This window comes from Hemicordylus capensis, chromosome 6, assembly GCF_027244095.1.
Source record: "Hemicordylus capensis ecotype Gifberg chromosome 6, rHemCap1.1.pri, whole genome shotgun sequence".
In the NCBI taxonomy this organism is placed as follows: domain Eukaryota; kingdom Metazoa; phylum Chordata; class Lepidosauria; order Squamata; family Cordylidae; genus Hemicordylus; species Hemicordylus capensis.
In genome coordinates, this window is record NC_069662.1 from 31,750,271 (window position 1) to 31,770,260 (window position 19,990).

The window sequence follows — 19,990 nt, forward strand, 5'->3', positions numbered from 1 at the left end:
TGTAATCACCCAATACGAGAGGTAATCAATATTACATTATCTAAATGAAATAGGGTTGGATTTGGATTTAGGCTGGGGAGGTTTTAGTCAACTTTTGTAAATTAGGTGCATAATGTGAGGACTGTTCAATTTTCTCTTGCCACTTAGGCTCTTCTGCCTTTACTGCCTCCTGATATAGGTAAAGACTGACACAGTGAACCCACCACCTTTTATTACTTTCTGCTCTCTTTTTAGCATTGAAGAACCAAACGGAGGTGAGTGAATTTATCTTGATGGGTCTGACTGATCTCTGGAAACTTCAGAGTACACTCTTTACTATCTTCTTGCTGTTATACTTGACCAGCCTATTGGGGAATGCTGCTATTTTGGTTGTCGCAATAACTGAACCACAGCTTCACACCCCCATGTACTTTTTCCTTGGGAATCTTTCCTGTCTTGACATCTTCTTTTCTACAGTAACAGTTCCAAAGATGCTAGCTGGTTTTCTATCAGACATACAAACCATTTCTTTCAATGGCTGCATGGCCCAGCTCCACTTTTTCCACTTCTTGGGCAGCAGCGAGGTCCTTCTCCTTGGAGTTATGGCATATGACCGGTATGTCGCTATATGCAACCCCTTGCGTTACGCCATGATCATGAGAAAGCAGGTCTGCCTGATGTTGGCAGCAGCCTCATGGACCACTGGCTTTTTTCATGCCCTGATGCATGCAGTGACAACCGCCCAGCTCTCCTTCTGTGGACCAAACCACATTGAGCACTTCTTCTGTGAAATCAAACCATTGCTGAAATTGGCCTGCAGTAGCACACACCTTAACCTCATGCTGCTTAATATTGTTACCACTTGTATTGCCATGGGCCCCTTTATCATCACACTGCTCTCCTACCTCTACATTATCACTTTCCTGCTTTTCAAAGTGAAATCCCAAAGTGGCCGGCATAAAGCCTTCTCTACTTGTGGTTCCCACCTGATGGTGGTGGGGTTGCTTTATGTACCGGTGTTATTCAACTATATGCTTCCCTCTGTGGGTGATGAGTCTCAAAGAGACATGATGGTAACCCTCTTGTACAGTGCAGTCACTCCTGTTTTGAACCCACTTATTTATACACTGAGGAATCGGGAGGTGAAAAATGCCTTGCAGAAGACCCTAGGCAGAAGGATTTTCACTGAACCATAATGTTCAAAGGATGTTTCATCCATGAAGAGTCGTACAAGAGAAATTGGGTGTTGCAATGAAGATAAGCATCAGTGCTGCTCTATGATGTCAGATATATATTTTTAAATAAAGCTGTACACACCCAGAATTCCCAAGAAAATTAATGAAGATCACAATTTGTGCAGCTTCCTTCATCATTCCTACTCAATTTTGTCTACCTAGAACCTCCACATCTGCTTTTAATTTTGATTTTGGAAAATTTATAGCAGTTCTGGTCAAAATATTACTAACTTTGAAGCAATGGGCCATTATTATTTTAAAAAAAATTCTTCACAATTTCTCTGACATGTTTTAATCTGTTGGCTAATTTATAGGAGTCTATCAAGCATATTTCATGTACTTAATACAAAACTGGAAGTGCTAAATGAAGTATATTACAAGGCTTGTGATGGTATATGTATACATTGGGCACCTTCGGACATAACGTCTAACTGCTGGTTCAGTGGACCCACAGTTTATTTATTTATTTAGATTTATATCTCTTTTTTCCTCCGAGGAAGAGCAACCCTGTGAAGTAAGTTAGGCTGAGAGATACATGACTGGCCCAGAGTCACCCAGTGAGTTTCATGGTTGAATGGGGATTCAAACTCGGGTCTTCCTGGTCCTAATTCAACACTCTAACCACTACGCTATGCTGGCTTTCTGACCTTGGAAGGAAAGCTGCACCAGCCAATGGAAGCTAAGCAGTGGGAGGAGCTTCCTCTCTTAATTCTGGCTTGGGTGGATTGACCAATCCAGACAACACATTGGAGCCTTGGTTTTGTAAGTGTACCTTACTTACAACTGAGGGGTTTTATTGGAGGTTGCTGGGAGGAATTGGAACAACAGTTGGGTCTGGGAACCATAGTTCTGATAATTTGGACAGCACGGAGTGCCAGCCTGAGGTGGGTTTACCTCAGGTTTCCCATGATGTCTGAAGGTGGCCAGTATGTTGGTGATATGATAGAGAGTGGTAATGTCAGCAGTTGTTTTCCAGGAACTCCATCACCATATAAACAAGTAGATACATCATTGTAGGGTAGCAGTGGTTTAATGCATTGCAGCTCGTATTCTGGCTTATTACATCTGACTGAGTTCTGATCAACTGTATCTTACATTGCATTGCAAATAATGAATAATTATAGCATATATAAGAAGTGGACACAAAAAGGAAAAAAACACATTCTGAGATATCTTTTTTCTTTTCACTTTCTTCAGTTTCAAAATACAACATTTCATACAAGTTTATTAATGCAACATAGTTTTACATTTACTGGATCTTTACATACTGATGTAAAATCTAAATCTGAAACCATTAGATTAATCATCTTATTAAAAGATCTATAAATAAGTGTATATTACTTCACACGTACATATTGGAGAGGTCATAAAACATATTCCAATCAGCATAAATATGTATAATTGTATGCCACTTAATGCAACACATTGCCTAATACTCAGATTGAGGGAATTCCCTCCTGTTACCTTCAAAAAGGGGGGGGGGATACAGAACATGAGTTATCCAGATTTATACACTTTTAAGTCCCATTGATTTCAATGGAATAAATGTAAGTATGTGCCTCACTGTTTCCATTGAAATCAATGGGACTTAAAAGTGCTTAACTTCAGCTGCAGTGTGGCATACATTTTGAAGTGCTGTGATTTAGTGTAATGAAGAAGTCTTGATACTATTTTAAACCCTCAAAAGAAGATTTTGAGGGATTTTGATTCTAACTTATTTTCAATAATCTTGCAGATAGTTAGCTAGAAAATTAAACTTCCAATAATGGGTTGGATCCAAAGAACCATGAGGAAAATAGTGCTGTTCCACAGATGCTTATGCAAACAATTGCATAAGAACTCACTCAGTGGTATAATATCCACCACCTCTACCACATATACACACTTTTTTGGCATCAACATTATTTGTGAGTTTATAGGTATACTGGTGCTCATACATACCCGCTGCAAATGCTCATATTAAGCATTGTTTGAAAAATGAGAGTCCACATCCTTAAGAGCAGGAACCACACCTATTTTGAAAATGTGCACTCTCTCATAAGCAGAATAATGATAGACTGGAATAAAGAGAGATGTGGCAAAGGGCTCTCTGCCTAATATTCTTATTGTATTCCACATTGGGCCAGAGAATGGGTTGGTTGACATGTCTATTCTAATTCTACATTCTGAGGATGACCTTAGTCTCTATTTAGCCTCACAACCTTCTTAAATGCTTCTTTTACTTCTTTGTTCCTGAAACTATAGATAAGAGGATTGAGAACAGGGGTGATCACACTGTACATCACAGCTACTATTTTGTCCATATCCAAGTACATAGAAGGAGGTCTTACATAGGTGTAAATAACAGAGGTATAGAAAAGGGTCACCACGAGCACGTGGGAAGAGCAAGTGGAGAAAGCCTTCTTCTTCCCTTGTGCTGACTGGATCTTCAAGATGGAGGAAACAATGTAGCTATAGGATACTAGAGTCAATAGAAAGCAACCAAGGCCTAAGAACATGTCTGTCACCAGCATCAGATATTGGTTGAAGGTTGTGTCAGTACAAGAGAGCTGAAGCAATGGAGGTAGCTCACAAAAGAAGTGATTAATGATGCTAGATCCACAAAAGGACAAACGGAGAAGGGAGAGGATGTGGACACTGGCAATAAGGACACCACATACCCATACAGCAGTCACCAGGTAACTGCAGACTCTCCAGTTCATGATGGTCATGTAGCGCAAAGGGTGACATATGGCCACATAGCGGTCAAAAGCCATTACCGCCAGCAGTAACAGTTCAGCGGCCAGGAAGAATGCAAAGAAATGTGCCTGTGTTAGGCATGCATTGAAGGAGATGGTCTTTTTTGGTCCAGTACATTCTTCAACAACTGGGGAACAATTGCAGTGATGGTGCAAAGATCCAGCAAAGAAAGATTGACCAGAAAAAAGTACATAGGAGTATGAAGTGCAGGATAGAACCTGATCAACGTGATTATGGAAATATTGCCCACCAGAGCTGCAGCATAGGCAGATGCAAAGGCCACAAAAAGGGTAAGTTGTGCTTGATGTAAGTTAGAGAAGCCCCCCAGGATAAATTCTGTCACAGCAGTTTGGTTGTTTCCTTCCATTACTATGTATAGTTTTATTCATCCCTATAGTTCTACAGTTCATATAGCATTCATACAGTTCTAACTGAATGGATCTGATGGTCTTTTGTGTGTAAGAAGACTACCTGTTGATGTTAAAGACAGCCTTCTCCTTCCTGATACTGCAAATGAAGAAGAACAGTTAAACAGATTACTTTAGATGTTCATCAGGATTTCGGAAGACCTACTGAATCCCATAGGCTTCATAGCCCAAGGCTGCATTCCTAAATCATTAATACTGGAATAACCAAAACACAGACAGACACACACAAACTCTCTCTCTCTCTCTCTCTCTCTCTCTCTCTCTCAATTCATGGAGGCCATTTGCATGGCCATACAATTTGCATGGCCACACAAATGGTGTGGTACTGGTGGCTTGGTAAAGGAGCGGGGAGTGCTCTTGGGGCCATGCCAGGAGGTCAAGCGGTGGTGCCGGCAGCCACACCAAGCAATCGGCTTTCCCCCTCTCTCGCATTCCCTGCCCAGCCCCACCATACTGTGCAGATCCAGGTTGCCCAAATCGGGCCTCGTTTGGTTTGCTCATGGATCAAACTGCCCCCGGTTCAGTCTGAAACTGAACCTTCGAACCGGCCCTGTTTCAAGGTGAAACAGTTCGGCACAAACCATCCATGCACAATCCTAGGGTTGTGGAGCTGAATTTGCCCCTGCTTGACTCTTTTGCTCTGAAGGTTTTTCTCCTTGCTAGACAATGGAGAAAGGCAGGGGGCTGCATTTTATAAGCACTGTTGATCTTTATTGATGAGTCTTGCTCTAACCTCTTATAATGTCACCAAAATAGTGCTGCTGCTTCCCATTTTTTGAAACCAAACCAAACTACCCTAACATCAGTGCACAGGAAGAACTGCAGAAAATTCTGCCAGAGGTATTGACCAGAGTTATTTTCTGCCATCAGCTATGCATTATATGCAAGGACTAGCTCCTCCATAAGAGAAAAAAATGCTTTGAAATGAAATACATATACCCTTTTTGGAATCAAAATTTCATTGATCATCCTGGTGTTGTTAATCTTCTACGCTAGGAGCTGGGCATGGTAGTATGTTGCTGTTAGTTCTTTGGGACGATTCAGTATCATCAACCATGGTATCCTTTCAGGACCACCTTGCTGGGGTAGGGCTTCAGAGCATCTGTTTTTCAGTGGCTCTGGTAACCACCTTCAAGTGCAATGTCATTGATTTTTAGAACATGGATGAAATAGTAAGGACTTTAGCTCCCATTTTAACACAAAGGTCTTTGAAATTTCAACTTCTGTGTACACAGAGGGGCGATTCTCACGACCAACAAAATTGGACTAGGAGAGCCTAGCCCGATTTTTGTTGGTCGTAAGAACCACCGGGCTCACAGCCGAGCCCGGTGGTTCTTGAGCGGGTAACCCACTTGAGAACCCCTGCTAAAAAGCAGGTTTGCAGAGCGAGCACTCCAGAAAACCTGCTTTTTAGGCTTGTGAGTAGCTGTGGTGCGGCTTCGTGCCACGCCTACTCATGAGTAGACCCCTGGCCAGGAGGTGAAAAGCCGCCTCCCAGCTCCAGGGGTCTCCCCAATATGCCCTGCGTGCTCACGCAGGGCATACTGGGGCTTGTGGGGGCCGCATGGCCCCCGCTCCCCCCCCCAGCTCTGTTACAGAGCCGACCATCGTGTGGGTGGCCGATCCGGCCGCCCAGGGCTCCCTGCCCACTCGTGAGCAGGGAGAGCGGGCTTTGCCCGCTCTTCCCGCTCACCAGTAAAAACCAGGTCTCACTGATCGAGAGACCTAGTCCCAAATGTTATGATCTATATAGTTATAGATTGTGGTGGCATTTGGCTATTAACAATCCAGTTTGTATAAAATTTATAAAGCAAAATATCAAAACATGTTTTGTTGCATTTTACATATCCATAAAACTAACCGTCCTGTAATATAATGTTATTTTATTAAGAAAATTCTTTCCTCTTCTAAAGCAAACCCAGTCTTGTAGTCAACTGATTCTTTTTTTAATCTACTCTAATGTCTTTTCTCTCTAATATCAAATATCAGCCTGCATTTTCTGTATTAGCCCACATTTCCCACTTCCTTTCTTACCTTAGTTGCAGTCATGGCTTCTTCTCCAGTGTTGCTAATAATACACATTACACATTTACTTAGAAATAATCCTCATTGTTTTCATTCAAACATAGGTCTGTAAGCATGTTTAGGATTGAAGCCATAACAAAAGAAAGGTGTTTCAAAATACTCTTCAAACACATTGTGCCTGAGATGAAAAATCAATCAGCAGTCTTTTAACACTTAGCACATTTCTTCTCAAATCCCACCCTGAAGACAGTTGTCCCTGGCTTCATTAAACAAGCTGATAAAAGGAAATGCATGGGTAATTAAGTATATTCACTAATGACACAACTGGTGTACTGTAATTACATAACTTCCAACATTCCACAGATGAAAACAGGGACAATTGTGAACTTGTAACTCCTCTTTTTAGTGTCACAATTACACTAACGTTCACTGTCAAAATTACCCCATCCTAAATACTGTTACTCTAATGATACAACCTCTGCTGATTATTAAGAGGCATGAATGGGAGTTAAGATGAGTTACAAAAAAGGTTCCACCATTATAAGCCAGAGACTTCTATTGCTTATAAATATAATACCTGTTGAACTAACTTAAAACTTGTTATATGTGATCTACTTGACTAGGGGGCAATTCTCATGATCGCCCTGGGCAGGTGGGGAGGGTCGGGGGGGGGGGAGAAGGCTGCTTCCAACTTAACTTCCCCCCAGATGACCAAGTAGGTTGGCTTCAGCATGCCTTACGCCTCCCATATGCCCACATGGCCAGCCCTGCTCCATACAGCTCCATGAAGCATGGAACAGGACGGAGTGATCTGGGGCCAAAACTTGTTATTCTGGCCTCCAGGCATCCTGCAATGCAACACGTGGCACGCGTGTTGCATTCGGGATTCCCCACCTCTGATGGGTCTCTGTGACCTCGGCATGCAGCCTGAGGAATCACATGATTCCCAGTGGCTAAAAGCCTGGTTTATTAAGGGGGTTAGGTGGGCGAGGAGCAGAGGGATCCACGAGGATCCTGCCACATCTCGTGAAGCAGCCCAGGCAGGGTTATGTGGGTCATAAGAAAAGCCACTAGGTCTACAAATGTGCCTAATTGTTCCATCCTAGGTAGAATAATTTGATGCATTGGTATTGGGTCCAGTGTTCCCTCTAAGGCATGTGCATATGCGCATGCTCACAAGTGGTTTTATGTCCACACAGTTAATTTTGATCCCACTTAGGTTGAATCAGGAAAGCCCCATTCTGAATGCACATGTGCGCACACTGCCTTGATGCTGCTGCCCAGACCAAAAGAGGGGCCACTGATTGGGTCGATATATTGTTCCATAGGATATAAAAGCCCAGAGGAAATAACGGGAAATCATCTAAATGTCTATACAGATAATATTGTAAGGGATGAAAAGTTCAGAGCAAATAGATTTCTGGAAGAAGTTGATGGAAGATCCTTCTTGGGATGATGCCACTCCCATATCATGAATAAGTGCCAGGGCTTCAGAGAAGGAGGCAAACATTCCCCCCAACCTTTCATACTTCTACCTTGAATTAGGGATGTGCACAAATCGTGATTCAATCAATGATTCAATGCACAGCCCGAGCACCTTCTGAAGGGAGGGGAGCAGGTCCATACCTGCTCCTCTGCCACTTACCGCTGCTTCCTATGGTGGCAAAGCTTCCCCCAGCACCCTTGTGCAGTGCCAATGATTCCCCCCAGCACCCTTCATTTTGGGAGCTACACGCAAATGTCTGCCATGCATGTGTGGAGCAAAAACTATATGACAAAACCCATGAACAAATTTTAAATTAACGTGTTTCTTCAAACCTGGGTCCCAATCTTCAGTAGTGGTATACCTGGCTGTAAAAAAAAACAACCCATGGTGGCCTTTAGAAAAACCAAGAGTCTAAGAAATTTTTTGACTCGCTCAGATTTTACAGAAAGACTACCAATGAACAGGACTGCACAAGGTTTCCACCCCTGTGGGAGTTGTGCAGCATTAGTGCCACATTTTGTTGAGAAATCTCACTCACCCGATGATTTCAAGTTTTTCATGCTGTTTAAATTTACACCAAGGTCCTTTGACAAACAAGATAAGCAGAGGATCCTTCTTAAAAAAGAATCATTTTTCATTCACAAGTTCAATACATGTATACCCAATGGGTTAAATGTTAATTGCAATTTCTCCTGTTTCCTTTAAATAAATAAATCACAAAGAAAGGGAAATTAAGATCAGCACAGCTGGTCCAATATTCCCACTCATTATATAATTGATTGATGGTTGGGGAGAGTATTTAACTCCAAGTTTAAGCATCCTTCATTAAGGAGCATGGCATGTCTGAGCAGGCATGGTGGTGAGGTGCTGTTTTTAGTGACAAGGCTTTTCAGGATTTAAGGTTGGTTTGTTTGCATTTATTACATGCTTTCATTATGTATTTTGTATGATTGGGGCTTGATGATGATTATTATTGATGCACAGACCATCATACTTCTGATGAAGATACTTGCAAAGCAGACAACAACCTAGGAAGTCTGTCAAGATTCCAGTTTCTACTTTCAAGATTTCTGTGTCTAGTCTCTCAGGTCAAGGCTTTTGTGCAGAGTGCAGTACTTCACATTTTTGAGGATTGATTTCCAGCACAGCAGCACCACTTACATCATCATTTATGACCAGCATTCCAGTGACTGTCATCAGTTTTACATTTTCCATCATGTGGGGCTTGTTTTAGCTCTTATCACTGCATGGAACCCTTGGGGGGAAAAAAAAAGGTAATGAGGAATATAGACAGTTGCCATATACTGAGTCAGACCATTGGTCCATTTAGCTCAATATTGTCTACACAGACTGGCAGCAGCTTCTCCAAGGTTGCAGGCAGGAGTCTCTATCAGCTTGCGATATTAGCTTGAGATATCAGGGAGTGAGCTGGAAATTTCTTCATGTACTCTTCCCAAGTGTAGTCTCCCATTCAAATGCAAACCAGGGCAGACCCTGCTTAGCAAAGGAGACAATTCATGCTTGCTACCACAAGACCAGCTCCACTCCCTAGACCAGCTCTTCTCCCTAAATTAAAAGGGCTCCAGAAAGTTAAAAGCAATGACCACTGATTTCATTTGTTTGCTTTCTTAGGCCTCTCTGCATAACTAACACAGCACCATTGTATAAACATAACACAAACTAGAAAGAGCAAATGCCCAGTTGAGACACAATATACTGTGTAAAACCACATTAGAGAATTACCTACATCTGCTTAATAGCCCTTGTTCAAAGCCAGCTCAGACATGAAACTCCACAGTGCCTTGGAGAAATAGTCAGTCTTCAACTGTTGAGAAAATAAAGCAAAACAAAATATTAAAACTAAGTAGTATAGTAGCAAGTCAAGTGCTAAGTGGGGCTGTGGTGAAATGCTTGACTAACAAGCAGAAGGTTGCTGGTTCAAATCACTGCTGGTATGTTCCCAGACTATGGGAAACGCCTATATTGGGCAGCAGCAATATAGGAAGATACTAAAAGGCATCATGTCATACTGCATGGGAGGAGGCAATGGTAAACCCCTCCTGTATACTACCAAAAGAAAACCACAGGGCTCTGTGGTTGCCAGGAGTTGAAATCGACTTGACGACACACTTTACCTCTACCTTTAGTATAGTAGCACATATTTTCACATTTTCATTTGCAGAGGAACGTTAGAATATTTTCAGAACCATTTCACAACTGGTAGTATAGGACACACACATAAACCCAATAGAAGAACAAAGAAGGTATCTAGTTGCTGGTAAGGAGGAAATATGGTTGATGGCTGGCATTTTGTGCAGGGCAAGCCAGCGTTAGGACCCCCCCACCACACACACACAGCTGCCGCACACCCTGAAAAGCAACCGCAAAGGTATTGTATGTGCTTGTGCAGCATGACCTCTATTGTTTCCAGTGGAAATAATGTTGCACACCTGCATGTTATGTCATGCCAGAACTGTCCTGTGGCACAACACCATCAGGTTGCCTTTCATGTTGTGCAGAAGCCCTGGCAGGCCACTAATACTGGCGTGCTGCTGCACAAAATGTCAGCTATTGTTATTAAGCATGCAACTGCTACTGAAGAGATCGTTTTGGAGGCAGAATGCTTCTGCATACCAGTTGCAGGGGAGCAACAGCAGGAGAGAGGGCATGTCCTCATCTCTTGCCTGTGGGCTCTTCAAAGGCATCGGGTGGGTCACAGTAGGAAACTGGGTGCTGGATGAGATAGGTCTTGGGCTTGATAGCAATAGCACTTACATTTATATACCGCTCTATAGCTGGAGCTCTCTAAGCGGTTTGCAATGATTTAGCATATTGCCCCCAACATTCTGGGTACTCATTTTACCGACCTCGGAAGGATGGAAGGCTGAGTCAACCTTGAGCCCCTGGTCAGGATCGAACTTGTAACCATCTGGTTACAGGGCGGCAGTTTTACCACTGCGCCACCAGGGGCTCTGTTGTTGATCCAGCAGGGCTGTTCTTATGAGCGATGTTATGCTGGGCTGAACAGGGACAGTTTCTTTCTTCCTGCTAAATAATTCATGAGCTATCACGTCAAAAGGTGCCTCTTCTCCTATTTACCGGGGCAAGACGGTCACTTCTTGCTAGAGCCATCTAAGGACAACATTCTTTAAAAGCAAACAAGAAAGTGACTGCTGCTATAGGGATACAACTGACGAGCATCTTAAAATGGAAATGAGAATTGTGGGGGTGGGGGGATGGGGTTTTTAAAAAAACTGATCTGACCCTAATGCATGCATTCACTGGACAACAGTGAATACACATCAAGTATCTTTCAGTGGAAACATAACTAGCATTTTCAGACTGATGAGATAAACAACTCCATCGGTGTACATGGATTTTGAACTGATTTGGTATTTGAAGAACACAGCTCTCCATTGCTGATTAAAATAACACCAGAAGGCTTCATGCTTTTTGTCTGGAGCAATAACTACGGTCACATCTGGCTCATTCATAGTACTGGTTTTACTGCCATTACTTCAGAATGCATACTGTAGCCTCCCAGTTGTACAGAAACCCCCAAGTCCTAAATGTTTCCAGCAGAAGAAATGCGAGCCCAGCCCAAGCCCCAACTTCTTCCCAGTCCCCATCCCTACCCTCTGCTTTTTCAAAGGGAGGAAGAGGAGGAGATGGTGACAGAGTGGTGGTGCCAGTTGGAGGGGAAAGTGCACTGGGGTAGAGAAGCAATGAGGTGGTCAAGGGTACTGTGAGATCACAATCCACCCAGTGCCTCTGCCAATCCATAGCATGAGGTGGTCATAAGAACAGCCCTGCTGGATCAGACCCAAGGCCCATCTAGTCCAGCATCCTGTTTCACACAGTGGCCCACCAGATGCCGCTGGAAGCCACAGACATGAGTTGAGGGCGTGCCCTCTCACCTGCCATTTTGCCCCTTTAACTTTACTATGCCTTATCAGTGGGCTGGCCCTGATTATATGCCCTATGTGATGAAATGAGATTGGAGAGTAAACTGTTCAGCTGTCTGAGTATGAAGGGGTTAAATTTTACACCAAGTGTGGCTGGCAGAGACAAGCCCTGCAGCTGTGTCTGGGAAATTCGCTGGTGAAGAAAAGGAGTTAGAACCATTGGACTCTTTGGAGAGTTTCCATTGATACTAGAAGTTCTGGGAGATAAGGAGGCCTAGTGAAAAAGCTGGGAGTTAAGAGAACCAAGTTAGGGTCTGATTGTTTAAAGTGAAGAGAAATTGTTATATGGGCTTGAGGAGCAAACAGTCATAAAACCAAGACTCAGAAAGTAATGGATTTGCATGAAGTGTTTGTAAAATATACAGTAACAACAATCCCGTAACCAAGAAAGCAAGCAAACCTACTTTCTAAGTAGAGAACGAAGCAACCTACATAACTTATTATTAATACACTTTACTTTTATTCAACGTTAAAGAAACAAAGAGTGACTTTGGCTATACCTGCCACACCTTCAACACTGTGTTACCAGAACTGACAACTAATATATATGCAGATCCTGTTTAGGCAGACACCTTGTGAATTGTGACAGCCAAGCTAATGCTGGAGAGATGTAGAAAAAGCATTACTTAAACACTAACGAGATCTTCAAAACTCTCTCTTATGAAACCCTAGAATTCGGTGGCCAACCAGATGTTCTCCAGCTCTTTGTGGACTACAATTCCCATCATTCCCATTTGGGAGGATGTGGTTGGGGGTGATGGGAGATATAGTCCAGCAACAGCTGGAGAGCCTCAGATTGCCACCCTAGAACATCAACATAAAATCAGCATTTTTGCCATTTCATGATCTGTAGTGGTATGATGGACCAACTACTAGGGATCTGCACATATCGCTTTTTTCAATTTGATTTGTACCCAAATCAAATCACCCCCGATTTGTTTTTGGTCCAAATCTGGCCAGCTAGCACAGGGGTGATTTGTTTTGTCCACAAATCTAACAAAACAGGTAGATTTGGGTACAAATCATTTTGTACCCCATTTGATTTGCAAAAAAGCCAAATCTGGCAACAGTAGTTGGTACGGTACCAACTACGGCAGATCACAATTCCATGCATGCTCTTATTACAGCAAGTCATGCAAGCAGGATTTGAGACTTCTAGTTTCAATTAAAGTATTGGACAAAAGATCTGTTACTTACAGTTTGGGGGGAAAGGACAGGACAGAGGCAGCACTTAATGAATAAGAAAAATAGCAAAATCTGCATTGTGAACATTTGGATTATTGACTTCAGGATAGCTTGTAAAGAAATTCTGATTATCCTTATCAGAGCAACGGGGATTAAACCAGCAAGCTGATCAAATATTCATAGATAAAGTGTCTTCCCAAAATGACATAATCATGAAGAAGAACTGCACTCATATTTTATATCTTACCTCATATCTTAACTCTTTCGAGGCTTATTTATCTGCAACCGTCCTGAATGTTCTCAATCCCTTCCTATTAACTACAGGCTCTTGGCTGCTAAGACCAGTTCTGTACCTTTTCACAACTCCCTCTTGGCCTTGTTTGTGATGCAATGACTGCATCACATGACTGAATTAATTGTTACTAACTATTATTGTTATGAAATGGGCAGTATGCAGCAGCCCAATCTATGGGGAACTGCTTATAGTGGATAAAACTAGGACAGAACACATACAGACAAATCAGAGAAGACTATCCCACAAAATATGGGCATTTTGAAGTCCCTCTGATTTCAACAGGAGAGATTTAAGCACATTTTAAACTTGCTGTTTTAAATCTGTTCCATGACTATGTTACCCTCTAGTCCAGGAAGATGCAGAAAAACAACCTTTAAGTGCTTACAAGCATGTTTTGTAGAGATCTAAAAAGAATGTCACATACATCCACTACTGCCCTGGAACCTGCTTTTCTGAGAGTTCCACTTGGTTTCTTTTGAAGGGTTAGTAACATATAGTAGTATATGGTCACATATGGGCACAATAATATATAGACAAAGGGAAAGTTTAAAGATTAGGTCAGACAAAATATACTTCATACCTAATTTTGGCTCTGACTTGATCTCAAGTTGCCTTCAAAAAGGCAGCAGGGATGGGATCTATATGGTTGTGAACCTCCCAGGAGAGAGCATTCAAAAGCACTAGACTTGTGATGGAAGAGGTTTTCAACGACAAACCATGAATCCACTCTCATATGCTACCAGAGAATCGACACTCAGAACACCTCTAGAACAACAAAACCCTGTACTTCATGGGTTGGCAACCCATGTGGGTGGTTGCTACCAGCTGGAGGGCTGTGGGCCACCTCCAGCCTCAAGGTAGGATCCCTCTGAGTACCAGTTGCAGGGGAGTAACAGCAGGAGAGAGGGCATGCCCTCAACTCCTGCCTGTGGCTTCCAGCGGCATCTGGTGGGCCACTGTGCAAAAGAGGATGCTGGATTAGATGGGCCTTGGGCCTGATCCAGCAGGGCTGTTCTTATGTTCTTATGAACTACACTTGCTCTGGACCACCCCTGTGCCACCCAAGTTGAATTATGGGGCTGCTGAAACCTCAATTATACCCTATGGGGAAAATCTGAAAGATGTGTAACTTCATTAATTCTTTAAAAAGCAGTCTTTTGCCAAATGCCTCTTTAAAAATTGTGGTCGCTTACTTGCCCCAGATGGGCACTACCACCAATCACACTCTGCTCTGGGCCACCCCTTTCCCCACTCCGTGAAGCTATACTTTTGCTGAAACCTCCCATTATACCCTATGGGGGACATCTGAAAGATGTTCAAACTTCAAAAATCAGCCCTTTGCCCAATTCCTTTGAAATTTTTGTGGTAGCTCCCACTCATTGGGCACTACAACTCTCACCCACTATTTTGGCCATGTGACCCATTTTTTAATACAAATTAATTTGGATTCGGATTAATTCGGACAAAATACAAAATGGGTTTGATTTCGATTTGGTCCAAATTGAAATGGGAGAAATACAAAACGCACAACCCTACTCCTTAGTGCATCTATATGTGCATTTTCTCTTTATCTCTTTCTTTCTCACACTTAATTGTACTGTACTGCCAGTACATTACACACTGTACATGCTGTGAGCCAGCGTGGTGTAGTGGTTAGAGTGCTGGACTAGGACTGGGGAGACCTGAGCTCAAATCCCCATTCAATCATGATACTTGCTGGGTGACTCTGGACCAGTCACTTCTCTCTCAGACTAACCTACTTCGCAGGGTTGTTGTGAGGAGAAACCTACGTATGTAGTACACTGCCCTGGGTCCCTTGGAGGAAGAGCAGGATATAACTATATGTAAATGTAAATACAGTATAATTTAATGATCTTTTCGTTCTTGTATCGACTTTCCTGTGATTTCTTTTTCTTTTCTTTTTTAATATCGTAACTCTCTACTAATGGGAAGTTGGTGTCTACACTGCAATTGCCTTTGGGGATATATTATCCTCTTAATTGCTGGGTAGAGAAAAAATGTGACATTTTGTGAATACACTAGGGCCTTATTAAGCTAACCCATGACTATTCAGGGTGCCTGGGTGTTCTGGGATTACATCTTTGTATGGCTTTCAGATTATTCTAACTTTGACAATTGATACTCCCCATAGTTACTCTTTCAGAGATAAGCATCCACTGATATGTATCCTGTGTATGTGATCAAAGCTTGTAATTGAATTATATTGAAAACCACAATTGTCCTTTTATGAGCTACATGAGTAGCTTGGGGTCTGAGAGTAATCTGGTCATTCATGTGCTTTCACTTTTCTGTTTGTACACTAAAACTAAACTACTGGGGCCAATGATTTTTGAGAGTAAGCCAATGGTTTCAGCTTAGCTTTGCAAAAGACCTTGTATAGAAATCAATGCCACATATTATATTTTAAAGGGAAAAAACATTAAAGGGGGAAAGGGAAATTGCCATATCACTTCATACTTACTCTTTATATACATACTATTACTTTTTCTGAGGAATTTATTGGGGGGCTATTTTGTAGGAGATGAACATGTGGGTAAAGGTAAAGTGTGATGTTGAGTTGGTGTCAGCTCCTGGTGACCACAGAGCCCTGTGGTTGTCTTTGGTAGAATACAGGACTGGAAATCACAATAAATGTCAGGAATGCAATGCATTTATTAGCAGTTCTTAACATGTTAGTGGGCTAGTAGGAAATATCAAGGCTAGCCCATGACAGACACATTCCATCCCTTGTTTTAACATTTGTTATTAAATGCTGCATTTAGCAAAGCATGAAATTTTCCTCACTGCAATTTACTGCTTTTTCAGAATCGTCTTCACAACTAAGCATTCATACTTTAAACTTCAGATCTCGGCTGTTTTTAGGCCAACTAGACCTCCAATGCATCATATAAGAGCCAGAAGGGGAAAGTTAAAACCTACTTATGTGAAGCATTGCAGGTCTAATCTGTGGGCAGGGGTGTAACCACGGGGGGGGGGGGGGCAGGCAGGGCACGTGCCCCCGCCGATCCCCTTCCTTTCCCCCCAATTTTTTTTCTTGTTTGAATTGCATCACAGTGCTGAGCGCATGTGTGGGTGGCGCCCCCTCCCCCATGAGCGGTCCCGGTGCTGGTGCACCCCATTGCTTGGCTCTGGCACTGGGCGCCACCATGCGGGGCGCCTAAAGTTTGGCAGCAAACTTGGTGATGGACCTCAGCTCTTCGTCTTTCTTCTGACCTCCTGGGCTCGTTCCGCCTCCGCTCACTCCCCGCCCCACTGCCCCGCCCCACCACCAGTCGTGCGTGCATGTCCTCCAACCTCCTCCCAGCTCGCTGCCTGCACGTGGCAGAAGGAGTCCGACTCTTCGACAGGCTGTACACGGACGCCGTCAACACACAGCGAGCTGCTCAACCTCTACACCTTCAGGTGTAGGTGAGCCAACTAGACCGCATGACGCTGACCCTGCCACCTGCATGTGCAGAGGGCCAATCCTGGGCGTTTGCTCCGGCGCCGCCCAATGATCCCCACACCACCCGGCCACCAGAGAGCTCCTCTGGCCTGGAGCCCGCTCCGCTCCCTGAGTCCAGCCAGCAGCACAAAGGCAGAACAGAGGCTCCAGCAGGCTGACGCTGGACCCGCCGCCTCTGGGCATGTGCAGAGGGCCGATCCTGGGCACTTGCTCCAGCACCCGGCGCCACCCGATGATCCGGCCACCAGAGAGCTCCTCTGGCCTCTGTGCAGCCCGCTCCGCTCCCCGAGTCCAGGCAGCAGCAGCAGCACAATTAAATCTTTATTTTAATTCAATATGGCAAAGCGGGCAGTTTTCCCACGCCATGGGACTGAGAGCAGGGAGGGAACTGACTGAAACCGGCGGGGGGAGCGGCTTCTTTCAGGCTGTGTGCTGCTTAATGCTTCCTCTCTCTAGTTGGTATCTCCGTGCGCTCTCCTGGCTTGCATTGCGTGAGTTTCCTTTTGCAATCCCACCTCGGAGCCACTCGAGGCGGGATTGCAAAAGGAAACTCATGCAATGCAAGTGTGCATAATCCAGTGTGCATGGTTTTGCAAATCCTCTGAAGAGTTTTAGCTACAAGAAGCCAGACAATGTTTTTTTCCAGGAGATGAACCTTTTTGGCTCTTAAGAATCAATAAAAGTGTTTAGATAAATCTTTCTTTTACTGTACAGAATACTGCCTCTATTTGGACTTGTGTTGCTAGCACAATGCATTCCACAAGTGTCCTTTTTAGCAGCCTGTGCCCCCATTTGGTTTGTTGGAAAAGCAAGTTCCAAATTTATTTTAAATTAAATAAAATTAAAACATGGCAACCATTTCCTAGTGCACGTTGTTGTGAGACAATATGGACAACTCTTTTGAAGAATATGGTATTTTGTAAACAGTACAGTCACAATATGCCTGCGCTTAAGAGATAACTGTGCATTTATAACTGTAAAGTATTTGAATTCTTTCCCTTAGCCTACAGATAGATCCATTCTTCTTCTTAAAATGGTTGTAATGTTTTTTGGAACCAAATAATTAATATCTTTGTACCAGTAACATAAAATGGACAACCATATAGGAATCTTTTTGAAAACTGAAATATTCCATATTATTAAACTATATCTAACCTGAGATGTAAGAGTACATCACTAGCCGTGTTGTGAAACCAAACCACCATGCTGTTGTAGAAAGAATCCTCCATGGTATAAAAAATGAAACATGTATAGGGTGTATGTGATTCAAAAGATCATTTGTGATGAGAGAAACCTCAATGAAACTTGCAACCATACCATACTGCATACTGATAAGGCTTTCATGCACACTCCTGCCACTGAAATTAGCGGAATGCACTACATTTTACCCGGGAATATGCGGGGAGAAGTTTTTTTTATTCAACATACTTCCATACTGCCCAAAACTCACATCTCTGTACATGTAGCTGCCCATCCAAATGCAAACCAAGGATGACCTTGCTTAGCAAAGGGGACAATTCAGGCTCCCTGCCTCCAGAGAGCCACCTAATGGTGCAGCGGGGAAACAACTTGATGAGCAAGCCAGGGGTTGCTGGTTCGAATCCCCACTGGTGTGTTTCCCAGACTATGAGAAACATGCATCTATACTGGGCTGCAGCGATCTAGGAAGATGCTGAAAGGCATCATCTCATACTGCACAGGAGGAGGCAATGGTCAACCCCTCCTGTATTCTACCAAAGTCAACCACAGGGCTCTGTGGACGTCAGGAGTTGACACGGATGATTCCCTGTCCCTAAAAAAAAAAACAACAACAAAAAAAAAAGCCTCAAAATCTAAAAGAAAACATGAGAAGAAATGCTAGCATCAGAGCTGGGGGAATTCCTCTCAATACCTAGCCTGAACCTCCTTCTGTGTAATTTCAGCCCATTGGTCTACCGAGTCAGGTCAATTTTTTCAAAGCAAAACTATACATTTATTCCAGAAGAGCTAACTTCAGGGCAATGATACAGCTAACCTCTTGGCTTGAGTGGACCTGGATGTCCATCTGCTATGATACAGTAATGTAGGCCTGCGACCATTGCCATCTCACAGTCATAATTCTGATGTTTGAGACACAAGCCTACTTCACAGGGTTGTTGTGAGGAAAAACCTAAGTATGTAGTGCACCACTCTGGGCTACTTTGAGGGAGAGCAGGATATAAACTGTAAAAATAAATAAATTGAAATACAAAAAATAAATACTATTTTCTCTCAAAAAACAATAATAGCACCTCTGCTGACTGGAAGAACTGCAGGCACAACCAACCACAAACCAGTGCTTAGTAACAAGCCTTCTAATGTAAGTAAAGCAAACATTTCTAAGTCAAATGCAATTGGATGTTAAGCAGTGTAATTTATTGTAAATGAATTTATTGAAGCACTTCAATCATGATGGAGATGGAAAGGTAAGAATGTCATGCTGGAACAGCCAACCTGGGTGGAGATGGGCTGGAGTTTCAAGGCACAAAGGCAAGTGGGCTGGGATAGAACAAGACAGAACTAGGGTCTCCCAGTGGACTAATGAGGGCAGAAAGAGTTTGCATTGCATTGCTACGTGAAAATAATTCTGGATACCCTGCACCCACTTAGTTCACTGCATCCTCCCTTCCAGGAAGCAAAAAAATGTATACCCCATGAGATAGATGCACAAGAAATATGGTACATATTATCTGAGAAGAGAGCATTCAGTCTTGTCAGATTTCAACTGATTGACACTTTCACAAATATAGTAATTTGGGGGTAGGCATCTGTTTATCGTTCTTATAGGTAAGCACTCTCATGGCCTTGAATACATGAGAAGCATCAATTGTCCATCAAAACCTCTACTTCCTCTAGGACACAACTGACTTTTTAGTGGGGGGTCCCACCCATTCCCAGGTGGGATATCAATTTGGCCAAGCTCCTGCTGTCTAAATATGGCTATCTGACACTATCTGAGATGAAAGTTCTCAGGTGCTAGATTCGTCCTCTGGCTGTACTCCTGTAGAAGACCTTCAGTTCCAAATGGGGACAAAGTAAAAGAAAAGGAGAAGGAATTAGGCTATCGGGTAACAAATTGTTGACATACAGCAACTGGGGTCAATGCACCCACCTGTTATAGTTTCTTTATGGTTCAGAGGAAAAACTCAAAAAAATAAATAAATAAAGA

At 43.1% G+C, this 19,990-nt stretch overlaps 1 protein-coding gene, 1 long non-coding RNA gene and 1 pseudogene across 3 annotated transcripts; 1 reads left to right on the forward strand and 2 right to left on the reverse strand.

The window, feature by feature from the left end:
- Window positions 1-242: 242 nt before the first annotated feature.
- LOC128331210 (olfactory receptor 12D1-like) lies at window positions 243-1,175 on the forward strand. Its single transcript, XM_053264562.1, has one exon. The coding sequence runs from the start codon at window positions 273-275 to the stop codon at window positions 1,173-1,175; it is 903 nt and encodes a 300-aa protein (XP_053120537.1). The 5' UTR covers window positions 243-272.
- A 2,216-nt stretch (window positions 1,176-3,391) lies between these two features.
- On the reverse strand, window positions 3,392-4,320 carry LOC128331211 (olfactory receptor 5V1-like; annotated as a pseudogene).
- Window positions 4,321-4,402: 82 nt separating this feature from the next.
- LOC128330712 (uncharacterized) lies at window positions 4,403-13,381 on the reverse strand. 2 transcript variants are annotated; one of them, XR_008310222.1, is made up of 4 exons: window positions 13,290-13,381; window positions 9,640-9,717; window positions 9,054-9,147; window positions 4,403-4,460 (listed from the first exon to the last, which is right to left on the reverse strand). It is a non-coding gene; the product is annotated as an uncharacterized LOC128330712 (long non-coding RNA). The 2 variants fall into 2 exon arrangements; XR_008310221.1 differs by lacking the exon at window positions 4,403-4,460 and having other exon boundaries at window positions 8,811-9,147.
- Window positions 13,382-19,990: the final 6,609 nt, after the last annotated feature.